Source organism: Lissotriton helveticus, chromosome 1_1, assembly GCF_964261635.1.
Source record: "Lissotriton helveticus chromosome 1_1, aLisHel1.1, whole genome shotgun sequence".
NCBI lineage: Eukaryota > Metazoa > Chordata > Amphibia > Caudata > Salamandridae > Lissotriton > Lissotriton helveticus.
In genome coordinates, this window is record NC_136057.1 from 1,385,093,864 (window position 1) to 1,385,118,360 (window position 24,497).

At 47.5% G+C, this 24,497-nt stretch overlaps 1 protein-coding gene across 1 annotated transcript; it reads left to right on the forward strand.

Annotated features, from left to right (window-relative positions):
- Window positions 1-840: 840 nt before the first annotated feature.
- Window positions 841-22,275, forward strand: LOC144825206 (16 kDa beta-galactoside-binding lectin-like). Its single transcript, XM_078684057.1, has 4 exons — window positions 841-981; window positions 4,843-4,922; window positions 5,636-5,807; window positions 21,973-22,275. The coding sequence occupies exons 1-4, from the start codon at window positions 973-975 to the stop codon at window positions 22,114-22,116; spliced, it is 405 nt and encodes a 134-aa protein (XP_078540183.1). The 5' UTR covers window positions 841-972; the 3' UTR covers window positions 22,117-22,275.
- Window positions 22,276-24,497: the final 2,222 nt, after the last annotated feature.

Genomic DNA, 24,497 nt, shown 5'->3' on the forward strand with positions numbered 1-24,497 from the left:
CACGGTCCTTTCCTTCCTAATGCAACCTTAAAACTGTCTATTTCGGTTGAAGGCAAATTTAAGATTGTCTCATGCCACAGAAAACCTTTGCAAGAACTCGCCGACTTTACCAAGGCAGGTGAACAATGCTGAATCATTCTCGGATTACTAGCTGAATTCACTTTGCATTCTGGTACTTGTAGTTTTCCTCTTGCCATTGTGAATTGAGGTCTAGAACTTGTGCATAGCTACACATGCCTTATGTGGGTTGATACCAAGAAGTTGTGTTGTGTATTTATTCATGCATGCCTATTCTACTTTGGTGTGGGTGGGGTCTTGCGCCTATAATGGAACTAATCTTCAAACCTTTCCGGCAGATTAGTTAATCGGGTGGCACAGTGGTCTGTACAAATATCCAAAGTATAAAAAAAACATGGAGCAGCTCACCAGAGAGAGGCCAAGAATGGAATGGGCATGCTGTACAGGTCGTTAGAAATGGCGCTTACACTGCTCCTTTCTTTCTCCCTTAGAGAAGAAGGGGCTGTGCTTTTTTCCCTTCGATGTTTGTAGATGTTCTATCTACCCCTCCCTCACTCACTTAGTTCATCTGCAAACTATTTTCCACTGAAGGGGAAAAAAATAGTACTTTTACCAAACCCTCCCCGCCCTGCTCCAGCCTGCCCCTCCCCTCCGCCCTCCATCCTATTGTCTGGTATCCCCTCATTGGTCGTCGGAGTGCCTGTTGCAGTTCTTTTCTACTCCATAGGGGGCGCGGAGACTCCAGCTGCCTCCAGTTCCGTCCAGCGTCCGTTAACTTAATTCCCCCACCTGGGCCGGTTGCCAAACCCTCCCCGCGGATTGGCTGCGTGACTTTGGGTGCACGTGACACTCTTGGGCCCTCTCCTAGTCATTTAAGGGGGACGAGGGGAAGGAACAGAACTAGTCGGGGCTGAGGAGGGAGCAGAACGGCAGCACTTACAAAGAAGAGGCAAGATGGAACAGGTGAGGGAATGAGTGACTTTATTAGTTCGTTAATATCGACCGGGAGTGGTCAAGGAGGGGACGGGAAAGTTTGATGCGAGAAAGGGTGTGCCGTCAGTCTCCCCAGGTGACAGCACAGACTCAGTCACCGAGTGGACATTCCGCTCGGTTGAGCAGCCTCTTTAGTGGGGTTACTCGCTTGAATTTTCATTCATTGAGTGCGAGTCTCACTGTGGGGGAGTGTGCGACGCGATCTCTCCCTCCTCGAGCGGGTGGTCTCTTGATCTGTCTGGGGGAGTGTGTGAGACTCCTGGGGTGCGAGTGCCACTCACTGATGCAGTCCTCGTCGGGTTTGAGACTCGCTCCTCGAAGCACTCACTCGTGGGCATCCTTCATAGCACCGTTTGTTTAACCGCGCCTCGAAAACAATGTAAACCCTGAGGGTCTAGGCGAGATCTGGCTTGGAGGCGAGGGACTGTGCCGGTGTCCCTCAATGAGGAGTGAGTGTGTTGCAGAGCAGTCAGGGTGTGGGACTGAGCGGGCGAGGATGTGACCAAAGAAGGGGATGTGTTCCAGTCTGGGGAGGGAGTGGCCCATACTGTAGGGCGACCACGGTTGAGTTAATGTAGGTGGTCTTGGCGGATAGAGGCGTCGTGTTGGTGGCCTGTTTACGCGCATATGATTTTGAATAACACTTTTAGTTGAGTGCCATTTGTTGCTTATGGTTTCTTTCTCTATGCTTGGGTACTCACAGCCGTGTGTCCATTGTCAATTCCTGGGGCCATAGTACAGAATACGGCGTTCTGTCTTTACCTGGGGCACACCTTTCAAAAAGTGCGTCCTGTGCAAACAGGTCGTGCTGCCTTGGGGGCAGTGCGTTCAAGTGAAAAACTGACTTTTTTGCAGCAGCTGCCCCAATTTTTACTGTGAAGGCGGCAAATCACTGCACTTTTAAGAGGGGGTGAAGTGAGTGACTGTACCTGCTTGCAATGGGCTATGTGGGAGGTCCATAGGACCTCTTTCCCTCTCTCTGGGGGGGCACTAACCGTGCGCCAAGGTGGGGCACTCGGTGCACCTTCTGACGTTTTTTTTTTTTAATTTTTCCTCTTCACTGTGGTCTATGGTGCAGGGCTAAAAGGGTTCCCTTATTTGGATGGGCCACGCCCGCTTGCAAATAGTGGTGTAACATAGGACCTGCAGTGCAGGGAGGGCCCAAGATACAGGGCCCACTCAGCATAGTGCCATGCTTTATGATCTCCAGATTGCTGAGCCTGGTCTCTCCCCCCCCCCCCCCCCAGTTTCTTGACCCCCATCTGGTGATGTTACTGATATGAGCGCCAGTATTCTCTATACACGCAAAGGGCTGCACAAGAATCTGTAGCCCTTTCTGTTATACCAAAGTGCTCTGGGGTGTGCTAAACGGGGGCACAGGCCTATTGTGCTCTCGGGTCACATGCCATAATACAGCATTTATGGCGCATAGCTGACCTTTTTTTTTTTTTGTGGCTGGTCTGGGTGTGGTGATCGTGTGGGCGGGCATATTCAACATCTGGTGTGTTGGCTGCTGTGTAAGATTTAGTGTAACAGTGGATACCTGTGTGGTTGGTCATAAGGTGTGTGGGATGGCTGTGGTTGGTGTGGTATACACAGTGGGCTGGGCATTGGTGTCTTTCGTTCAGCAATGATGGGTATTTGGAGGTAAGCTTTGGGGTGTCAAACACTGAGTGTATTCAGATTGTTGTCAGTCTGTTAGTGTGGTGGTGCCTCAGGTGGAATCAGTGTGGCTGGATGACCCTGAAGGTGCATGTGTGGTGAATCAGTTATGGCACACATGGTAGCAATGGTGTGGATCCACCTTGATGGCTGAAGGTGGGTTGGGTGTGCCGCATGCAGGGTGAGACTGGTGTGGTTTTGGTATGTGTGGAGTTCTTTGACATGTTAGAAATGTATGGGCTAGTCTGGCAGAGTATTCCGTCTGCCTGGGCTGGGTGGGTAATTAGTGTACCCTTAAAGCATTGGCAGATGTGGGTGGGTTAATGCATTGAGAGCAATTGGTGCAGCATTGCTCCTCTGTAGTCATTGTTGTCTGGCAGTGCATGCGGGGTGACTCGAATGTGCTTCATTGAGTCCTTCACTCTCCCTCTCCTCAATAATAATAATAATAATAATCCACATTTGTAAAGCGCACAATCACCCGTAAGGGTCTCTAGGCGCTGGGGGCCGTCGGGAAGATTAAGCGAGCTATTGCCCAGAGTCACATGGTGCTGGACTAACCTGCCGCCGGAGCCGGGATCGTACCCTGATCCCCAGATTCCAGCGTCAGTCGCCCTGGCCGCGGCGCCACACCTCTCCCTACAATCGGGTCATCTCGTATGTACAGATCTAATGACTCGATACTGCCCCTGCCCCACCCAGACCTTGTGTCGATACTGCCCCTGCCCCACTACACGCCAAGATGACCAGTGTCGGGAAAGTTGTTCTTTTGTGGTGTTCACCCTTGCCTTCTGTTTCCTCCTTCCATCGTCTGTTCTAAAGGACTTCAGTTGTCATAGGGCCTTAAAGTATTTGCATGCCATCACTTTAGTGATGAACCAGCATGAGGCTGGTAACCTGCTGTGGTTCTATAATGCCATTGTGTAGAGACTTGGTGACAATTGCAAACCATAAAACCTTATGTTGTGGTCCTGTATTAGCATCATACGGTTCTGATGACAGACTATGAGACTGGGTACAGATATCCCTGGGTTCTTTGAAAAGTTATGATCCAGAGATTCAGTCATGGGTTCTGGTGTCACAATCAAAACTTGAGGCTGGGTATAGAGCCATCAGGCAATCAAAGGGTTCGTTCAACATTTGCGGACATGAACCCTCAAGGGGAGAACGCGTCAGTCTTATGATGCTCTCTGGGGGTCTGGATACATTTTGCAATCACACAGCTGACGTGTGCAGTGGACCTATCGTGTCTTTGGCCAGAGTCCATAATACTGTGCTACATCTCACCCGCTGCCCCGGGGCTGCAGGCTTTACTTTACAGTGGAAGGTTTTCACTTGTGGCAAGGGTGGGGGCCTGTGCATACACATGGAAGTGTAAACTGTCAATTTCTGGAAGAAAAAACTTGTGGATCAGTTACCACAGGCTAATCTCAGATCGGGCAGCAGTCCATGACACCAAATATAGTTCTTTCCTGGCTTAAATTTCATTCCCTCACAGCTCCTCCGAAAGACATAGCCTGCTCTATTGGGTAAAAATAGAATAGCAGCATCTCTGGGCCCCATCCATCTGGCTTCACTGCAAATCCTATTTTAGTTTGGTGGTCAGATTAAACCCAATCTGGACACTAGATTTACGTACTCGTAGTTCGATCAATGCTAGCTCTGAGCTTAAAGTATAAAACCGTCGTTTCCAACATGTGTCCATAATGGTCAGATGCATTCTGATGATGGGTGTTATCCCGAAACCAGTTCCAGGATGCGTGTTTCCGGTCCAGGGTAGACCTGGCTTGGCAGTTCGGACTGGACTGTTGCCATGAGGCGCAGGGTCAAGACTGATTTGCTTATGGCTGGGTCTGATCTGGGGTGGTAAAGGGAGCTAAAGAGCGATGATTGATTCAACCCAGATCTGTGACTGGGGGTGAGTGTCTGAAAAGTTTCGCACTACGTCCATCTTTATGTTTGCGGATGCCTTCCATGCCAGTTTCAGGATATCCACGTCATACATTTAAATATAAAAATTATGAATGCTAGCTTTGTTTTATGTTGAAATTGGGTAAAAGAGCACTCCAAACTCCACAGCTGCCCCCTCATAATAATATTGACAAAGGAAGGGGTGCAAGGGTGAAACGATCACCCCTACAATACTGATGTCTTTTGCTTGCCTTACAGGGAATGGAAGTGCACAATCTGAACCTCCAGCTAGGCAAATGCCTTGACATTAAGGGCATGATACCAGCGGATGCCAAGTGGTAAGGGGCCGGGTTATCTGAATCATTGATTGGGGTGGGTAGAGGAAGATGGGGCCGGGGTATCTGGGGGTAGTGACGTAAAAACAGACGGAGCTTTGTCTGAATATGACCACTTAGGTTTAGGAGTAGGTGGGTCCAGTGGTGGTGGTGGTGGGGGGTGGTTAAAGGTTGGTGAGGTAGAAGTAGACGGGACAGTAGCATAGAAGGAGAATAAGGCCCGCAGGAAGTTTGATATACAGGGATGGGGTATACAGACTGTGTTCAAGGCTGAAGCAGAGGAGTTTGGGGTAAGTAGGGAGAGGGTGAGACCTCTCGCGGTTGAGGGAGCGCTTTAAGTGGCAAGTGCCTGGTTACCTGGGGATAAGGGGGCGGGACAGAATGAGGATTAAGGTGCAAGGCTACTCTGAAGAGCGAGAGGGCAAACTACTTGCCTGGGATAATTAGAGTTGGGGTGCAGGACAATCACCTGTGTTTGAGGGAATTGGAGGGTGATGGTGCAGGAAATGCCTGACTGGGGCAGTGGCTGGTGCAGGAAATGTCTGAGTCAGTTGAGTGGGGGCGTGTACTGTGAAGATGTAACGCACACTAGTACCCCTTTCAACATGCCACCTCACGCTCCCAACCCGGGTCTGTGTCCACAGGGTACATTTTAGAACACTGCCCCTGTGCTGCTATGTCTGCCTATTGTGAGCGCAATATTTTTTCCCCTCCAGCTTCGTTATTAACCTGGGCAAGGACAACTCGGACATCGCCTTGCACTTAAACCCCCGCTTCGACCACGAGGGCGACGTCGACACCATCGTCTGCAACTCCAAGGCGGCGGGCAGCTGGGGCGAGGAGCAGCGCGAGACCGCCTTCCCCTTCAAGCAGGGGGAGAAGACCGAGGTGAGCAGGGGCGGCCGCGCGGGGGCGCACTCTGAAACTCCCCCAGCCAGACCCAACCCGGTCTCTTCTCTAATCATAAGGAAACTACACCTTGCAGGATTTTTGTTCACATCAGCACCCCTTGCTCAGTGTCGCGCGCAAAGCAAACTTTCTACAATAAGTGAGGGTTATTTGTAAAAAAATATTGAAGTGTGGGTTGAAGGTGCTCCATTCGACTGGGTTAAAAAAAAAAAAAAACGTTTCCTTATTTTATAAGGAGTAAGATGGAAATAACCGCACTGCTTTCTTTACCTAGAAGGCCGCATGCTTCTGCGGACACCTATTCACTTTCCTCCGTTTCTTGGCGCCTCTGGCCGAGGCGACGGCTCCAGTCTCGGCCCTAGGGCTTGGTGACTCTCCCAGCGTGAGTTGAGCTGACACTGCGGCACCATATGACGTATCTAACTGTTCTCGTGACACGGAAGTGGCTTTTGCCAGCGTTTGCATTTTGTCTTCATGTTTGTTTGGTGTTCTCTAAACTGTGGGTCACGTGCTTGGGGCGCTCACTCCTCTCCCACATGAGGATAAAGTTACTGTGGGTGGGGGAGGAGGGCTTGGTGAGCCGTGGACTCTGGAAATCTCACTGAGGATGACCCGAGCCCCCCTAATCAGTACTGGGGAGGTGAGGCTGAGCAGTGGCGTTGCCGCCCCCCCCACATTGGGGAAGGTCATTTGGAGCACTAGAGCTGCTCTTCACAACATCAGGTGAGATTAAGCACAGGTGGTCCACGCCGATGAGGTGAAGGAGCAGTGCGGTCACCTTTGCTCACAAAATGGAGTGATGGAGCAGTTGGGCTCTCCTTATCCCTTCCTGGGTCGGATGATTGGGCAATAGGGTGCTACTGACTACCCTGTATGGGGTGTCAGAGTGGTAATGACATTTCCACCAATATGCTGCTGATGATGCAAAGTCTACCTCCAGATCTGGTGCCGCCCCACTTATGCAGTATTTCTTTCTCATCACTCCTGAAAGCAAACTGGCTGTCCAACCTTAAGTTCGTCTCTTCTGAAACAAAGTTCCTACTAATCGCTCTCAAAACTTTAAGTTACCTGTGCCATGATGGATGGGTCTAGTTATCTGTTACTATTGCGGACACGCCGAAATCTCTAGGCTTCATCCTTAATGACACTTGACCGTAAAAATAAATTCCTTTCCTTGGCCAAAAGTGCACATTAATGTTGCAGTAACAAATGGGATTTCCATCATACAGATTATTGGCACAATGTAGAGTAAAAACTGCACTTGAAGAGATGGACCTTTCGTCCCTGGCTGAGGTTTGAGATTAACAAATCAGCACTTCATCAATTAGTTGCGCAAGTTTGGCCTCTCAATAATGACAGAATAGGTTTGTAAGCCATTAGCAGATTAGGAAAATTACAAATTCAAGTTTAAATTAGTCATTCATAACTCATCAAGTAAACGGGCAAATTGAGTATTTTAGTTTCTCCTGCGACTAAGCTAAGAAATTGAAAGAAGTGGGGTAAGAAGGGAGTTGACGGTGTTTGCAAGTAAAACCTCTGAGAGGCAGAATCTGCAAGTTTCAATTGCGTTAATCAGGGAATTTGCTTCAGGGTCTCTGGGAGGGAACAAAGGCTTTGTGAGTGGAAATAGGGAATCTACTCTCGCAGGTGGAAAGAGCATTTCTGAATCTAATTAGTAAAGCAGTCCATGATTAAACGTACAACTTTCATTAGTTTACACACCCCACTGTTCCAAGAGATGACCGATGAGAATAGCGCACTGATGACAACTTTAGCAGGCATCTCACAATGTATGTTTTCAGCTGCATGGCCTTTTTGAGATTTCCTAACCGGATGATACACTTCGGTCCGCTTTGCACAAGCGTGGAACCTCGCTAGTCATTCTATACAAAACCAGCTTTGGAAAAGCCAACTGGTCTTCCCTCTGGGAGAGCTTTTGACTTTGGCAATCGGTGGGGGTGGCTAACAGGATGATTTAAAAAAAGCAACCACACTGGCCCCTTAGCACTTGTTAGGTCGAGATTGCAGTGATGGGTGGCGGGAGGGGACGAGGAAGAGTATAAAAGGATATCAAACTGTGGAGAGGAGAAGCAAGAGTAGAGGAGGTGAGACAAGAGTGTTGGGGGGGCCGGGAGAGGGAGATTGTAAGTATGTCAAAGCTAAATTCTAGGGTAGAGAGAGGATGGCATGGAATGAAAGCAATTTAATAATAAAAAATCATTGACCGCAGCATCATGCAAAGACTGATACTTTTTCCCCCTTCCACCGCCCCAAGTAACAGGAACACGAGGGTGGAAGGGGAAAATAAACCAGGTAGGGTGGAGATACGTTAAATATGTAAAAAATACTTTCAAAAGGGCAAAAGAGACCATGATGCCAATGAATGGTAAGCTGGAGGCTTAAAGCCCTTTAGACATGAATTTCGCAAGTGAGAGCACATGCGCTAGCCAGTGGCATAATGGAATTTGCAGGGGCCCCCTGCGCTTCGAGCCCTTGGGCCAGAGGCCTGCCACCCAAGCAGATTCCCTGAGGGAGCACCAGCAGGATTGTGGGGATGGTGTCCCCACACCGGCTATTAATCAGTTAGCGCAGGCTTTCACTGGCTTGGCCTAAAAAGGCAGGGCTGAACTGCGGGCACCAGGCACTTCCCTAGTGGGACAGAGAGGTGAGGGCTGGTTTTCTGGCCGTGGGTGACAGTTGTCACTGAGGGCTAGTTTGCTGCAGTATCAGTCCCCTGTAACAAAAGCTGGAACAGTTCCTTTTACTAGCCCCCTCCCAGGGCCGGTTGAGCAGCAATCAGCCAGGGCTGGTTGCTGTTCCCAGTCCGTCCCTATATAAAGGAATACATAATTGCACTCCACAGTACTTCATAGCGTACCTGAAAGGCACAATCAAAAGATGGGAGTATTTCATAAATACACCAGTCTGTATACTGCTTTCAGAGCGATGGCCACTCACCAACTGCAAAAGCAAGTCGGAGCAACCGGCCTACTTCAGTCACTCTGGCGAATGAGGCAACACCTCTTACATGTGAGAACCTGTGACATCTCAATACAGGCCCATGTAAGGCAGCGACAGCCGCAGCGTAGGTACCAATGGTTAAAGTATGCCTTCACGCAAATCCAGGCTAATGATTAGGAGGCAAGGGCCGCATACTTACAGAGCTCTAACGAAAGTTGTGCTCTTTGTTCAAAGACATTAACGTTGAAACGTGCAGCATAAAGCAGAACGTGGATGCAATCATGAAGCTTGTATTAGTTTAGGCTGCATTGAGGGTGCGTTTGATCGGGTAACAAATGCACCAGTGGAAGAAAGCTGCAACTGTCAAAATATAGGATGTTCTGGGTAAGAATGGTCTACCTCAGACAGCAGTGCAGCAATTGTGATCCAGCTTCATTTAGCTGCAAATCGTGCACATCCTCACCAGAAGTAGAAGTTATTGTAAATCTATATCTGCATACAGGGCACAGAATGCCCTTAAATGAAAGTCAGTGCAGCACTAAGAATTCAGACTTATTTTAGACCTTACTGTGCTTTGAAAAATGTATCTCAAACTTAACAGCATGCCTTTAAAATTCATAGGTTTACTAGGACCTAGCTCATTTCTAAAAGACTACATTTCTTAAAGGTGAGTAAGACTGCAGGGTCTACAAGTGGCTTACCATGGTTGGGTCTTTCGTAGCAAATCCAAAAACATAATGCTCATGTGGTTAAGGCTGTGGCTCAGTCTGCTTGCACTTAATGAAGACCCAAGCACTTTCCCCCTGTTAAACAAACATGCCAGAGGCTACTGCTTGCACTACTGCTGATTTGGTGAGTATGTAGCGTAATGACTAGAGCTGTTGATATTGGAACTGGGGAACCTGGTTAGTCTCTACATCGCCTCCCACGATTCTGTGCTAATCACTTGATCACCTCGTGCCAAACAAAAATGAATGTGCTGTGGGCAAGTGGGTGCAAAATGTACTGCTGACAACTTCTTAGTATGGCAATGGCTGCTTTATTGAAGCAGGTGCACAGCACGAAAACATTACCCAAAACCCTAGGCAGAAATGCCTTGCAGAACTAAAGCCTCGTTATTCAGGAAATGCACCTACTGCTTTTTTCTACCCCCACCGCTAACTGTACCACCAGCATTTTGCCTTTAACTTGACCATCTTTCCTGCACAGCACTTTACATTTTTATTTTGACCAAAACCAACTTGGACTGATCCAACTCGAATCTTCAACTACCTGCATTTGCAAGATAAAATATCTCTTCCCCTTGTTAACAGTCCTCCCTCCCCCCCATCCCTATACAAACTGCTTCACGGACTGAAAAGCTTCTCCTCCAATGCCACTCAGAAGCTTCACCGGAGATTTTCTGCATCCTCACATAACCTGCCCTCCACGTTTTGGCCACCACCGCACACCCAGCAACTCGCATGGCCCCTCTATCTCTACAATGGAGATCCATACCCTTGTCCGACAAGTGAGGGCACTAATCATCCCTGTAAAAAAATATGCTGCCTCAAACCAATCTCAGTGTACCACTCTCCCCAGCCTTCTTTCTCTACAAAACTTCCTCATCTCCCTATTGATTTTCCTCTGTACCTTGACAATGGGCACCGGCCCCTCTTCACCCACAGTGTGGAACTAGTTTACTCCACAAAAATGAGTCCCTGCCCAAGACCTCAGTATTTACCCCACCTGCCTTCAACAGCGCCAATACCTTTCTCTGAACCAAATAATTTTACCCTAAGTGAATGACCAGTGCATCTGGGTAGTCACCCGAATCCTTTAAACAAATCAAACTAGGAAGCCATTCCGTCCATAATGTTCCCCCTTTCCCTACTTTAATCCCCTGTTGTGACACACCAAGCTGTGACTCAGAGCTCTCACTTTGCCTGTGATTCTGTCCTCTTACAAGAGTTTGACAATCCAGACGTTCATCTGGAAATCTGGTCCGAGCACAGAACCTTAAAAGTGAAACCTATAATTGGATAGTTACAATGCACCTCAACGCTCCCCAATGCGCACAAGCTTAATAGCAGTCCAACGACCTCCCCAATCGCTTTCTGTTCTTTTCCCCACCCAGTCATCCCAGCCTCAGTAGCTGCTCCTACTCTGAAGGACCAATTCTGTATTCTGCTAGCAGCCACTCTTGCTTCAAATCCTTGCACAGTACTTGCAAAAGCTGGAAGGCTGACACCAGCGACCCATTTTCATGATGAAAAACCATACCTAGTGCATCGCCTACTCGTCTTTTGAACTACCAAAACACCAGGCAATATCTCCTACGCGGATGTGACTTCAACCAGTCGCCCATTCCCCTTTTGATCCACCTTGGACCTCAGAACTCCCCCGTGCTCTGCCTGCACCTCTGACCAGCATAGGCCCATCACCCCTTTTCGCCCCAGAAGTTCTGACACCCTAAACTCTCCAAAAACTTGGAACATTTGAGACAAGTAAACAAAACAGCTTCCCTCAACTGGAGGGCAATGCATTAATTACTTAACAAAAAACTGGCCGAACCAAAGGTCTCGGCTAACATGCCCCCCTCATTACCAGCCTCCCAATAGCAGCATACCTAGGTCCCTGGCAAAGAGCATGTAGCCCCATAACATCAAACCGCACAAATACCGAGCCAGAAACAGTTTTTGGCAACTGTCACCATGGAGCAATCCTTTTGCAGTAACAACATGATAAAGTTCACCACATCCTCCTGTTTCCTCCCATATTCACAATTCCAGCTCCTCTGTGCCCCATGTGCCAAAAATTCCCATGCTTGGCCAAATCGCCATCTTGTAGAAATGGCAAAGAAACCCATTACCAATTGCAGCATTTTTCTCCTACTCTCCGGATATCGGCTTGTATCACCATCCTGTCCTCTCTGGACACAAGACCACAGAACCTCTGCCACTGAAAACGACAGTCTGTAATAATATCTTGGCCTGGTGCATGCCTGAAACAAATGCTCTGGCAGAAATGGGTCTGCACAAACGGTCAACGACTTCAAAACTTGAACCATGGGCCAACTGCTAATGGACCACTTCCATGTTAGCCACATTAAAGAACACTAGTTTGCAAAATCACCATGCCAGCGCCACCAACCATGGAAACCACTCCAGGAAAGCTATGCTCCTCCCTCCGTCTCGTCTCGCCTCAAGCCTTTGTTCCGCTCACCAATGTCCCTGCCAGTTGATGCCAAAACATGCTCTTCCTGCAGCATCCACAAAACCTGCATCTTAATTCAGCTTTGTCACCAAGGCCCTCCAAAGACACCCCATTGATTTCAGTCATGACTGTCTGCCACATCTGCAAATCCTGCTTTCAAAGACCGCATAGGTGGGGCTAAGATGGAACAGATAATGCCATCCCCAGATGCCAAAGTCCTGCCTGCACCATTCTGCATGCAAAATTAAAATGACCTGTAATTCCTTCACTTGCATCAGCTTACTCTGCATTCCCTCGATCAGTTGCAACATTGTCACTTTTTTTTGTTCTCTGGAAGCCTAGTTTACCTTTTTTTAGGTGTCCGTTCGATGCAAAGAAAGATAAAAAACTGTAGCTGAAACCACTGTCTTCTGCCAGGGTCACCCCCATGTCCACCACGCGCTTTATAATCGATATCCGCTGGCAGCCTGTCGAACTGTGAGGACCCACAAAGAAGAAATTATCCCAATAGTGTGAGTCAAAATCGGACACCAGTATGAAACACCATTGGAAATGAGAACTGAACCTTTCAAATAAAGCACTACCATTGGTTGCTCGATTGCGTGTTTTATCTAGTTACCAGTGTCCCTCAAACTGTGTACACAACAGTTCAAAATCCTTGGTATGCATTGGCAGCAGCCTGAACACAGTTACCGAACATGCCACCCTCTGATTTAGCTGTCCTGCTGCACCCACCCCAACCTGGGTGGGCCTCATGTAGAAGGGCTGATAGGTCCGTGGCGGTCCACTGGCTGTATAGACAGTCAGCGCAGGCCATGCCAGCCCCATGGTATGGCGCCCAAATATTTATCTAGCTCTCCACATATGCCTTTTGCATTGTCAGCCAAGCTTGTCCTGAATTCCCCATCACACTTCACCCTAGCATACCCTCCAAAGGTGATGTGAGCCTTATCACATCCATATACTTGAACAGCGATACTCAGCGTTCTGGGAATTTCTCACAGTATGCACTGGTGTAAATCAAAAATGCTGATTTCCAGTTTTCAATTACCTGCAGCCTAGGCCTCATGGAGAGCTTATTACTCCACTTTTGACCCTTCTTTTGACCTGATCTCCCTATGCAATAGTTTAAAAACCTGCATTTTTCGGGCCATGTCCTTCATTGCTTTCATCAATTGAGCCCCCAACGGTTTTGCGCTGTCGAAGGGCAATTTTTTTTCACCCTAAGCTCTCTGGGTTCCTATAGCTCCTGGACACTTGGTTTGAGACGTCGTGCATTCTATAAATGCTTATTGATTGACTTACTTTCCTTCTTGCAACCTTCCATGTCCCTGAAAGCCGCCTCCATGCAGTTTGTTGCTGCTCCCTCATTTTGCCCTGCGCACACACCACTTCCTCCCCCTTCCCATCACTACCTGTGCAGACCCCCACCTGCACTTTAAAAACTGTCCCAGCCTCTTCTGTCTCAACGCCTCTATCCCTCCCATACTTGCCCTTTTGCAGCTTCATGTCCAAATACTTGTCCATCACTCTTGCTAGCCTCCACCCCTTCTAAATAATTTAAGCCCTTTCATGCTTAGCTGGTTGCAGGATCGCTGTCTGCACAGAAACTTGCTGTCCTGTCAGCATCTCTAGTCACCAGTTTTCCTATTCTCAGTCTAGTCCTGCATGGAACGAATACACCTGTTTACAATGCACCACCCATCTGGCCACCTTGAGGACCTCTCCGCCCCCTGTATCCTCACACTGAACCAGCTCTGTCTTGCAGGTCACCTTCCCCCTTCATACCTTCTGTCTTCTCCCCAACACAATCCAGCCATAAAGCCCCACTAGGGGAGGGCATCCATCACATTGGCATCCCACTACATATGAGGAGTACTGTGTTGTCTCTTCTTGCGAGAGACCACACAATACCCACCTGCGCTTCCTGAGGCAGAGGTCCCACAAGACCTTCCAGAGCTGTCGTCCTATGACACTATCAGGCCAGACACACCAGACCATTCTCTCTTCACCTTGGGGTAAATGAGCCACACCAGACTCTGCAAAGTCTGATCCACTGTCCATCACTGCTACTAAAGGGTCTGTAAAGACCCAGTGCACTAGCATGTCCTGCCTCTACCCTCTCTACCTGTCCTGGCACACAACTACAAGTACCTGTAAACGTCACACCATGCCAAACGTCTCCTTTCTGGTCTTGGCCCCTCAGGAATGTTCCAGAGACTCCGTAGTGACCTCACCGCTTCCCTGGCAACTGCCCCAGACTGTCATCTATGCCATTTACTCTAGTGGATTATGAATCTGCGCCAGGGGCCAAAAATATCATGCTCAGCTTGCCCAAGTTCCTCCCATGCCCTGTCCTCACCCCCCCCCCCCTTTATCCTCGCTGTCGCTCAATACCAGATTTTTCCTTGCTTTATCCTGGGCCCCCTACCATTCCTGGCTTGACTGTATCCTCCCTGACCCTTCCAGCCCGGCACCTGCTCCCTACAACCCCCACCGCCCCCATTGGGCCCCGGGTTTGCCTGACTCCATTGCAGTGGTAAACCAAGGCACCCCTACCATCTGTGTGACCATTGGCACCTCTTCTAGGGGGTGTGGGGCTTCCCTGTGTGAACCAGGCACCAGATTGCAGTCTTTGCGGCACGGCTTGGAGCACTTGATTGGACTGTTATGGTTTCGTTTCCATCTGGTGAGAGTGATGTTTCACACTAGGTCGAGACAAACATTTAACTTTGTAGCTATGCTCTAATAACTGTATAACCTTTCTAACGATGTAACCTGCAACTATGGTCTGATAATCATGTAAAGCGCTCTGATACCTCCGGATTTAGCCAGCGCTATATAAAACCTTTCAAACAAACCACCCCTTGCCGAGCCAACTCACCTTTTTGTCCTGCCTTCCACTGCCACGTCCTCCCCAAAGCAATCTCCAGATCACAGGAAGCTGCTTTCACAATGAGGTTTTTACCACATACATGCATTGAAGGTAAGTTTGGGTGGTGTGCACTCCAACTTACCACAGCCCTCACAGCAGGACCCTTTTTACAGGGATCACAGAATCGATGCGCCTCTGCCCCATTAATTCTGGCTTGGAGGGCAAGCCAATGCTGCAACGCCCCCCCCCCCCCCCCCCCCGAGGCCCACCATGGTCAGCCCCCACGCTCTGTCTTGGGAACATTCATGCGGCTGGCTTTGCAAAGAAGCTGGACGGCTTTGCCAACCTCGGGGAGCCCTCCATTGTGACCCCCCCCCCCCCTAAGAAATTATCAACACATATTGAAAATGTTTTTTCCCTGCCTATCCCGATACCAGCCCCAGTGTCTACCTTAAAATGGTGACTGGTAGGCCGAATTTTGTGTATATGTGTAGGAGTGACATGGGAGTGTCAGTCAACCCAATTGTAGCTCACGGGTTGTCTGTCATTTTGGACTCGACCACTCCCCCGTTCCTTCCCCCTCAATCTCCTGGAGAGCAGAACCCTGTTATCATATGCCCCATTGTGTAAGGTAACTGCTGTTAATGTAAAGCACTCGTATACCTTCGGTTCTTCTATAAAACTGAAAAAAAGGATAGGCACGGGGTTTTAACACTGGCATTACATCACAAAACTAGTAAAGTTTTCGAAAGTGAAGTAGCTCATTACCAGCCCTTCCAACAGCGTGTGACATCACAAGACGTGATGCAGAGCCTACCTCCAGGAGACCTCTTTGGAACATTTAATTGATTGCTTTAGAATAGCTGTTTAATGTATGAATGACATCAAAATACCAAACAGTGAATTATTTTAAATGAATTATCCAGATGAAATCATTAGCAGATACTGCCGCAGGTCCAGTATTTTTAGCTTCAGGTATACAAAAGTGCCCCCACCCCCGGTTGTGTAAGATGAATGGTTTTGAGAAACTGGAGGCAAACCTAAAAATAAACATAAGTTGATTTATAAACAATATCCAGGACGTGATGAGAAGAAACTGGGAGAGGGGGAAATATAACTTCAAGAAAATAGATGTTTAAAAGCTATGACGTGGCGTTTACCTCGTCATAGCACATAAATGGTGCTTGAATTCCAGTGTGAGCAGGAGAGTAACTTATGTAAGAGCCCGAGCTGGCAACATTGGAGCTGGAGAAACGGGTTTCAATCTTGGCGTTGACTCCACATCCTGTGGTTCTGGGCAAATCACTTCATCTCCTCATGCTTAATAAAAGCAATGTCCTTGTGTAACGTAACTGGTACTCCTGTAAATCGCCCTAAAACATTTGATAGTTTACGCTATAAAACTGCAAAAAAAATAAGCTAACCAGCGGAGGTCCGCTAATCTGATGTCCTTAATCAGTACTTGGTCCCTGCACCATGGCACTATAAGGAAGTGGTGCACGGCAAGTTCTTCTAAACGAGAAGGCAGCAAAGAGCGACAATGTTGCCAACGAATGGTAAGCTATGGGGAGGTTCCAATCCCATTACTACACACAAGTCTCGCAAGCGAGGTCACATGCTCGACCTACACCTACTAATCTAGTTTCACAGGTACTAAACAATTAAACCATTAAATTAATTAAACGACTGCAGCTTCGATCCTTTCTTCTGAAACGAGAGAAGGGGGACAATGTTGGCTTGGGTTGTTAAACTGAAGCCTACATTAAATATAGCTCACTTTGCATGAACACTCTTAAAATATCAACTACAACATGATGATCATGCTTTATTTAGGAGTATATGGCTTGTATATAATCTCCAAATTGATATGTATGTAATAACCTGAAAAATGGTAACCGATTGTCTCCATTACCACTTCCGGTTTTTTCAGGGAATTGGGCAGTTTATCCTGGAACCTGACCTAAAGTCTTCAAGCTATTTTCCTCTCTGTATCAGAAGATGAGTTTCTCACTGGCCTTTCAAAACTCAAGTTGCCCCTCCCTTTACATAGGTGCCCCATATGACCCCCTCCTGTCTTGCCTCTCGATGCATGAAATTTGACCACATTACTCCTATCTTGATTCCATTACAATGGTTTCCATGGAAGTTAAAACCCAATTCAAGACTCCCCGCATCTCCCGAAAAGCCCTACACACTTCTAGTTATTTAGCTTATAAATTGAGACACTCTGACCAATGAGTGGCCCAATGCAGAATGTCTCCTGCTCATGCCACCCACTTTCAAGAGTGAGGCATGAAGCACACTTTCGGGGGCAGTGTGCCTAGAATCTGGATTTTTCTTTCACCAGCTCGTTGTATCATGCCCTTCCCAATAACATTCAAAAAAGGAATTCAAATGCCTTCTGTTCCTAAAGTGTCTTTGGATCTGCTGCTACATTATTTATATGTAATTTTCAGAGCAACTTGAATTGTGCAGCAGGGCCAAAATATGCAGAAGGGTTGACTAAATGATGCAGTAAAATTATAAGGTAAATTTTGTGATGGTTTATGTTCATTTTTACACTTGCCACGCTTGACATTGTATTCACCTCATAAATACACCCACATATAGCAATAAGCAACAGACGGGTTCGGTCAGCTTTTGCGAATGGCCTTCCACTGTACTGCAACACGTCAGTGTTTTTAGTAACTTTTGAACTGCTTGAGCAAGAAACACTTTTGTTAATCCGCAGATGATGGATTATGTGACACATTTATTTAATCCATAAAGATACGGAAAACGCCGCAGCCGGTTAATCTCATAATTCCAGTGGCCCCAATAATTTGTTCATTGGTTTGACCTAAATCAGTTCCTCTCCCCTACCATACTGTTTGCTACACCCATGTGGCCCTAATCTACCCTCTCTGAAGACTACTCTTAATGTCCAACATCACCACATTGTTTTTAATTGTATCCCTTTTTTGGGTGAAGCGCGGTTTTCTTTCCTTAGTCTATTTTTGATTAACCTGTTTGGCAGATGGATTTACTAATTTTAAGGTCAGGCTTACTAGACGACATATGCACTGTCTATGGAGGGATCTATTGTTGGCCTACCAAGGACAGAGCGGCTTGGAGCCCACCCATTGCTTACAATTGGTTGACTTTCCTGGCATTGTTTTTCCTGATTTTTGTGTCTCAGCTTGTCAATCGTGTTTGGCCTTTTTACCATCTATGTTGCCTGGCTTCTACTGCTTGCTTTTCCTTTTTGGGTTGAGCGATGTATAGAAGTGCATATGTTTTCCAGCTGTCACTCTTGTGTATCTCCTCTTGCACTCTGTTTTGCTGTCTGTCACCTGTGTGTTTCTTCCTGCCCCATCCATGTTGCAATTGCCTATGGTATTACCACCCACCTTGCTTTCTTGGCAGCGTTGCTTCTATCGTCAGTTTCACGTTGTCGTCATTGCCCCACCCCAACCCCTGCCCTCTTGGCTACTGTTATGAGGCAGTTCCAGTAACTCCATGGAGGGTAAACTCGCAAGAATGGTGTATTTTCACTGGCTTTTCCCTTTGGCACCAAGCCCTCGGTTTACTGTGATTACGATCGAACGTTTCCTCGTGTGATCTTTATTTAATCCTCCAGCTCTAGGACTTCTTTCCGTGCCTACGCCTAGCTGCAAGCGCCTCGCTCCTTTTTTTTTTTTTTTTTTTTTTTTTTGGACCCAGTAGCTAGTTAAGAGTTTTTTTTTTTTTTTAAATGTGTGGTGGGGGTGTTTTCTTACCACATCCTGACTTATAAAGCGTTGCGTCCTTTCTTCTCGCAGCGCCTTTCCTGCTTTACTTGGTGTCATGTGACTGGCTTCTCACATGCAAGTCTGCCTCGTGCCTGTACACTAATTAAAAATATTTTCTCCAGCTCACAAACTTGCACAACTGTGTCTAGGTTAAAACCACCATTTATCAGAATTAACACAATTTGCGCAGGCAATGCAATATTACATTTTTAATATTCAGCTTTTTGGGTATAGCGTTATGAAAGACTTCAAATATATATATTTTTTTTAATAAAAAAATCATTCTAACCAGCCCTCTGCACCCATTGGTCGGTTATTGACTTTCATTTTTCCTGCACCCACGACTGCAGTACGGGGCAGGCCACGTCAACCATTGGCTTACTTTACTGAGTGATAGCGTTCTTAACTTTCACAAGGAGCACATCCACGCCCAAAGTAGTTCCTGAAGTGCCAGGTCCTACTAGGTCGATGGTTGGCTTTTGAATTTTTTTTTTTAAATTAATTTTCATAATTGAATGTTTTGGGGCGATCTCCTGTTTTACCCCCTACCCCTATCTTGCATTTCCCTCAAGGCTGCCTTGCCAACTTTTAGTTTATTAATTAATCCTTAAACTGTTGCTGCATCTGTCGTTGTCTCATGAGTTGGACAACGACGACCATTTCTCCCCCCCCCCACCCTTCCTTGTACCTTATTGGAGGTCAGTCTGCATAATTTGGTTTGCATTTGAAAGTTGGATTCACTTTTATGAAAGCTGTAGACAGAGCCATTGCAATTATGCAGCCGAGGAGGGTCAAATTGTGCAGCAAATTTTGTGATGGTATTACTTGTTGTTTTTGTCATTTTTAAACTTAAAACTAGCTGTTTGTGGTTTTATTTCTACTAACATTTTCTTAATAGAATGTTTGGGGCGAACTCCTGTTCGGTAATGCTTGTAACACCCTTTTGCATGGGAGTACAGTGTGTAATGAGAAATGTAAGATACCTAGCTATATTTCCCCAAAAATATTTTGTACACCGATCAGCTGTGGAATAGAGGCTACTTTTCTACAGATGTATACAGAACTGACTTATTGTTAAAGTGAAATTCCAGTTTCGTTTTTTGAATGTCTTGGTGTTTACTGAAATACGGTTCTGTCCTTTGACATGCACTTACTGTGCTCCGTGGCAATTATATATATATATATATATATATATATATATATATATATATATATATATATATATATATTCTCCTGTTAACTCATTGACATACTGCTGCTTTTTCATCATTGATGTGTAACAGGTAAACATTAACCGCTTTAATAACTTTCCTCTAGTTTTATTTGAAACTGCATGTATTAATTGCTAAACATGCTAGAAAGTTGGCAGAGTAGTAGCAGTGGTCTGGAGGGGTCCTGGTTCTCCTTTGGGTTAGCTGTCTGGCCATTCTCACCCACCATCTAGTGAAAAATGCACAAAGGAAGCCGCTGAGCATGTGCAGCGCCCATCCGTAGTAACCCTGTGCCCCAGACCTAAATGCCTATGCAAGACTTCACCCGATTTGTTTTATCACCTTTTCGGCAGCATCACTGTATTAAATGTGTAGCTTTAGCTATCTGGGGAGGAGATGGGTCTGAAGGGTTAGAGCTCCCAACTTTGGAACTGGGAAAGCGGGTTCAGTCCCGGCATTGGCTTAACATCTGTTTTTATACAAATCAATTAATCTCCCCTTAAAAAAAAAAAAAAACTTGACCTTGTGTAATGTAACTGGTGCACATGTCAAGTGCTCTAATACCTGGGGGTGGCAGGTGGCACCTGCTGGTCTCGTGTCCTGCTCTTAATATATATTAAAAACCCATTGCAATCGTCCGTTTTAGGATATTTGAACAGCTATCACCTGTTGCCAATTATGTCTGGCCAAGTCCGGCTTTCTCCAGAGTCCTGAATAAATCGACATGCTCCCCTTATCTGCTTCTATCGTCCAATGAAATGGATGGAATTTTCTGTCTTGTTTGGCCCGACTTGGGTGGGACAAGGTTCTAAGATCATTTCTCGATCTTTCTGACAAACTACACTTGACCACTGTTGGTGATTAGCTTGCGTAGTCTAGGATCTTAGCTAAAACACTTTCTAATCTGTTAATTTAAGAGGGTGACAGCCAAAAAATAGCTGTGGACACCTGCTGCTCTATGCCCCACTTCTCCCCCCCCCCCCCTCACCACCACCACACACGTGGGTTAGGCAGAGATGGTGTCAGTCATTTCTTCTTTCATGATACCTCCCTCCAGTAGGGCACTTTCAATGGGGATGTAGCTGCATATGTAGGAGGCATACAAAACCTTCTGTTTGGGGATGTCCACCTTGTTAGAACTGTAGTAGTTCTCGTACTACGACACCAAGGTGTCAATGGCTGTGAGATGAGGTGACTTGCTTCCTCACCAGGGGAGAGGAACTTAATTGAGAACTCCATGCCTTCTCTGAGGTGTTCCAAAACTTCTAACATGCGTCTTGGATCTTTTGAGTTCTCTTCCGGAAGGGGGGGGGGGAGAAATTCTTTAATCCTATGGGAACGGCCGCGATTCTGCACCTGTGCAGCACTTTTATTGAGTGTGCGGGTTCATGACTGCCCCCAGCCATCATCGGCACCCACCGTGGTGCATAATGGCCGGGGGCCCGTCATCAGCATGGAAGGGGTTAACCAAGGCAGTTTAGTGGGGTCCATGGGGACCTCAGCCGCTAGTCCTGAGTGTTGATCCGATACCAAGGCCAGATAGGTGGGTGGGAGCTTGTCTAGATGCCTGAGGGCTATCAACACTAGGTGGGTGAGACCGAAGAGTGTAGGATAGATCTGATGGCTATCTAGCATAGTCTTGGTAGGGCATAGGGAAGAAGTGTGTAGTTTCAAACTCTGGTGTATGGATGAGAACATTCAGTAGGGCGTGCAGTTTCCTGTCAATCTCACCTAGAAATCGTGGTTTTAGTCGTTGGTTTATATTTGTTTAGTTGAAGCAAAATGTGAATACAGCACCCATAATGCAGTGTTACTACACCAAACTGGTGGACCTCTATGTGCCCATATTGACCTGGATGGGTGGTGATCACCCAAAGGATGAGTAGGATGCACCAAGGGCTACCAGAATTTGGAATGCGGGTGGGGAGAAGAACATTGGATAGGAAGCATTTGGGAGCTACAACCCTTTGTAAGTGCTTGGGGGCGGCACCGAGATCATTCAGATGGTGTTATGGGGTGGGGGAGGGGTGTGTGTGAGACCGTTGTAGTGTCTGGGTAGGGGAGCGTTGTTGCCATATTGCTCCTGGTAGGAATGCTTCCCTGATGCCATCTCCTCTCGCCCACCCTTGTAGATCTGCATACACTTAGACCAGGATCATCTGACCATCAAGTTCCCGGGCGGCCAGGAGATGAGTTTCCCCAACCGACTGGGCCTGCAGAAGGCTTCCTTCTTGTCTGTGGAGGGATTCCATGTGAAATCTTTGAAGCTGGACTAGAGCAGCCACGCCCTACAGATGGACCGTTCTTTCCAACAGAGTAACCTCAGTGTGCGTATCCAGTCTCTGCACCAGCAGAGGACCTCCGAAGCCAAGGAACCTTCTTTCATCGTGACCTCTGTTTTCTGCCCTCTGCTTTGAATAAATTATTTCCTCTGATTGCTGGTTCTTCATTAGCTCGCCTCTTTTCCAGTGATTTAATCGCAAATTATCTACAGTACATATCGTTATAGGAAAGGCCTATCTTTTCATTTCCTGCGTGTACGATGTCTCCTGTCTTATGGAAAGGGCTAGCGCATCTGGTTTGTATCTGAGCTGCAACATGTGTCTTGTGAAGCTGCTATAATCGCTCCTCATGGTGCTTCTCTGGGGCAGTGGAAGGTTGGGGATAGACGGGACCTATTGTGGTGGCTTTTCTTCTACCCTGGGGCTCCTCCAAAGCGCGGCTGGGCAGTGGTGTGGAGACAGTGGCTGTTCCCGCAGTCGCATGGGAAGGGTGGGGGTGAAGGAGAGAAAAATACTTCCCTTGCTGTTTAACCGTCACATTTCCCTCCTCTATGGTTTCTGCTGGAAGCACACTTGAGGCTCCCCATAGCAATCACACCACCGCAATGCAGGATTGTGACTGGTCTGAGCACCGTTGTTCTGTACTCTTGACAGGTAGTGAGTCTGCATGTTCCTCACCAGGCTGTGTATTGCAGCCTGCTGGGGAACATGCAAAGTGCACATGACTGTTTAGGTGGCCAAGACGGCCAGCCGAACTGTCCTGTGCACTTAAGTGCCTACCACTCCTTCCCTTGCTGGCTATGCCAACAGCTAAGCCTAGCAAACCTGCCCGACAATGGAAAAATGAAATGAGTTTTAAATTTTTCCGCTGCACAAAATGCACCTTAGCAGAGGAGCCATTGCTGTGTAGAGTAGTCTGGAAGGGTTGCGATATGTTATGGGTAATCCGCATGAAAACACATTCATAGCGTCCTCCAGAAGCTTGGTGTCTACTGGTGTGTGGGGATGAACCGAGCAAACAAACCCCCACATTTCTATAAAGGGGCTAATGGGTGGGACCAGAGATTCTCTCATAGTCACTTCAGGGCCACAGGACCCCCCCGCCCCAACATATACAACAACCCGCAAATAAAACACAGACACAAGTGTTAAGATTGGGAAAAATTGCTGCAGGTTATTACATACAACATTATGTAATCACGGTGGGTTATCTTGCGGACGATCAAAGGGCAGGCTGCATTCTCGCCACCTGCCCGCCTGTTGAGCCAATCAGCACAGTGGCGAACCACCCAACTGCTGCACCATTATGGTAATAAAACTACACACGCCCCTTGCGGGGTGTATCTAGGCAAACCCCCGGTTGCACAGGCCCACAACCGCCCGAAGGACTACTGTGGCGCCGACACGAGTTCCTGGACCTCCCATGAGGTTCCAGGTTAGGCTCTGGCACCCCTATGTGCCCGCTGAAGTACATTGTTGCACCTCTCAGCTTCCGGATCGCCCTGTAACTCCGCCACAGCCCGGCCGGCGGCCACCGTCACCGTCCAGGCCCCCCACCACTTCGCATTTTAGGGAAACCTGCAACCCTTGCTCTGCAGAGCATTTTGTCAGTCCAAGGAACTAGATCAAAACGACAGGTGAGCGGTGGACCCTTTCCACCTCGCAGCGACCTGATCCTGACATGAAAATTACATGCCTGAAGTAACCCAGGCCCCTCTGCCCCTAATCTGCAGATACCCCGGGTCTTTTAATGCTTTGCAACCATAGCGTAACCATACCCGGTTACCTGAAGTCATACTTCCAGGTAAATGACAAAGTGATGAGGGGCCCCTACTACTGAAGGTGCTTCGAATCGAACAATAGGCGTTCCAGCACATGCCCTGCAACTCAACCACACCCTTCACAACAAGCGTCAGCAGGCTATGCCCAGCAAGTTAAAACTCCTGCTGTACGCCGTTCTCCGCATAACATGGAGAAAGTGTGCTTACAATGTCGCTTGTGCAGCTATACGCGAAAGCGCACAGGGGCATTGAAGGGATAAATACATTATACTATATACTTGGGCGAAGACTTTGCATATGCCAATACAGGTATTAACAGCAGGCATCACCTGCCCTCTCGTGTTTAGTCTGGAAGCAGCTTAGGCCACGCTACCTGTAGATAGCTTGTCTGTAAGAATGACTAAGACCACCACCAAGGGATTGCTGGGACAGCAACCAAGTGCCCCCATAAGATCCCGACCTGCAACATGACACGCCCGCCGACACCACAAGCCCACTGAAACTAGTCGGCAAATACCCCAGGGAACGAATCCCTCTACAGCAATAGTGTAGACTATCCCAGGTTCTAGAGGTACTACCCCTGGAAAGAGCCCA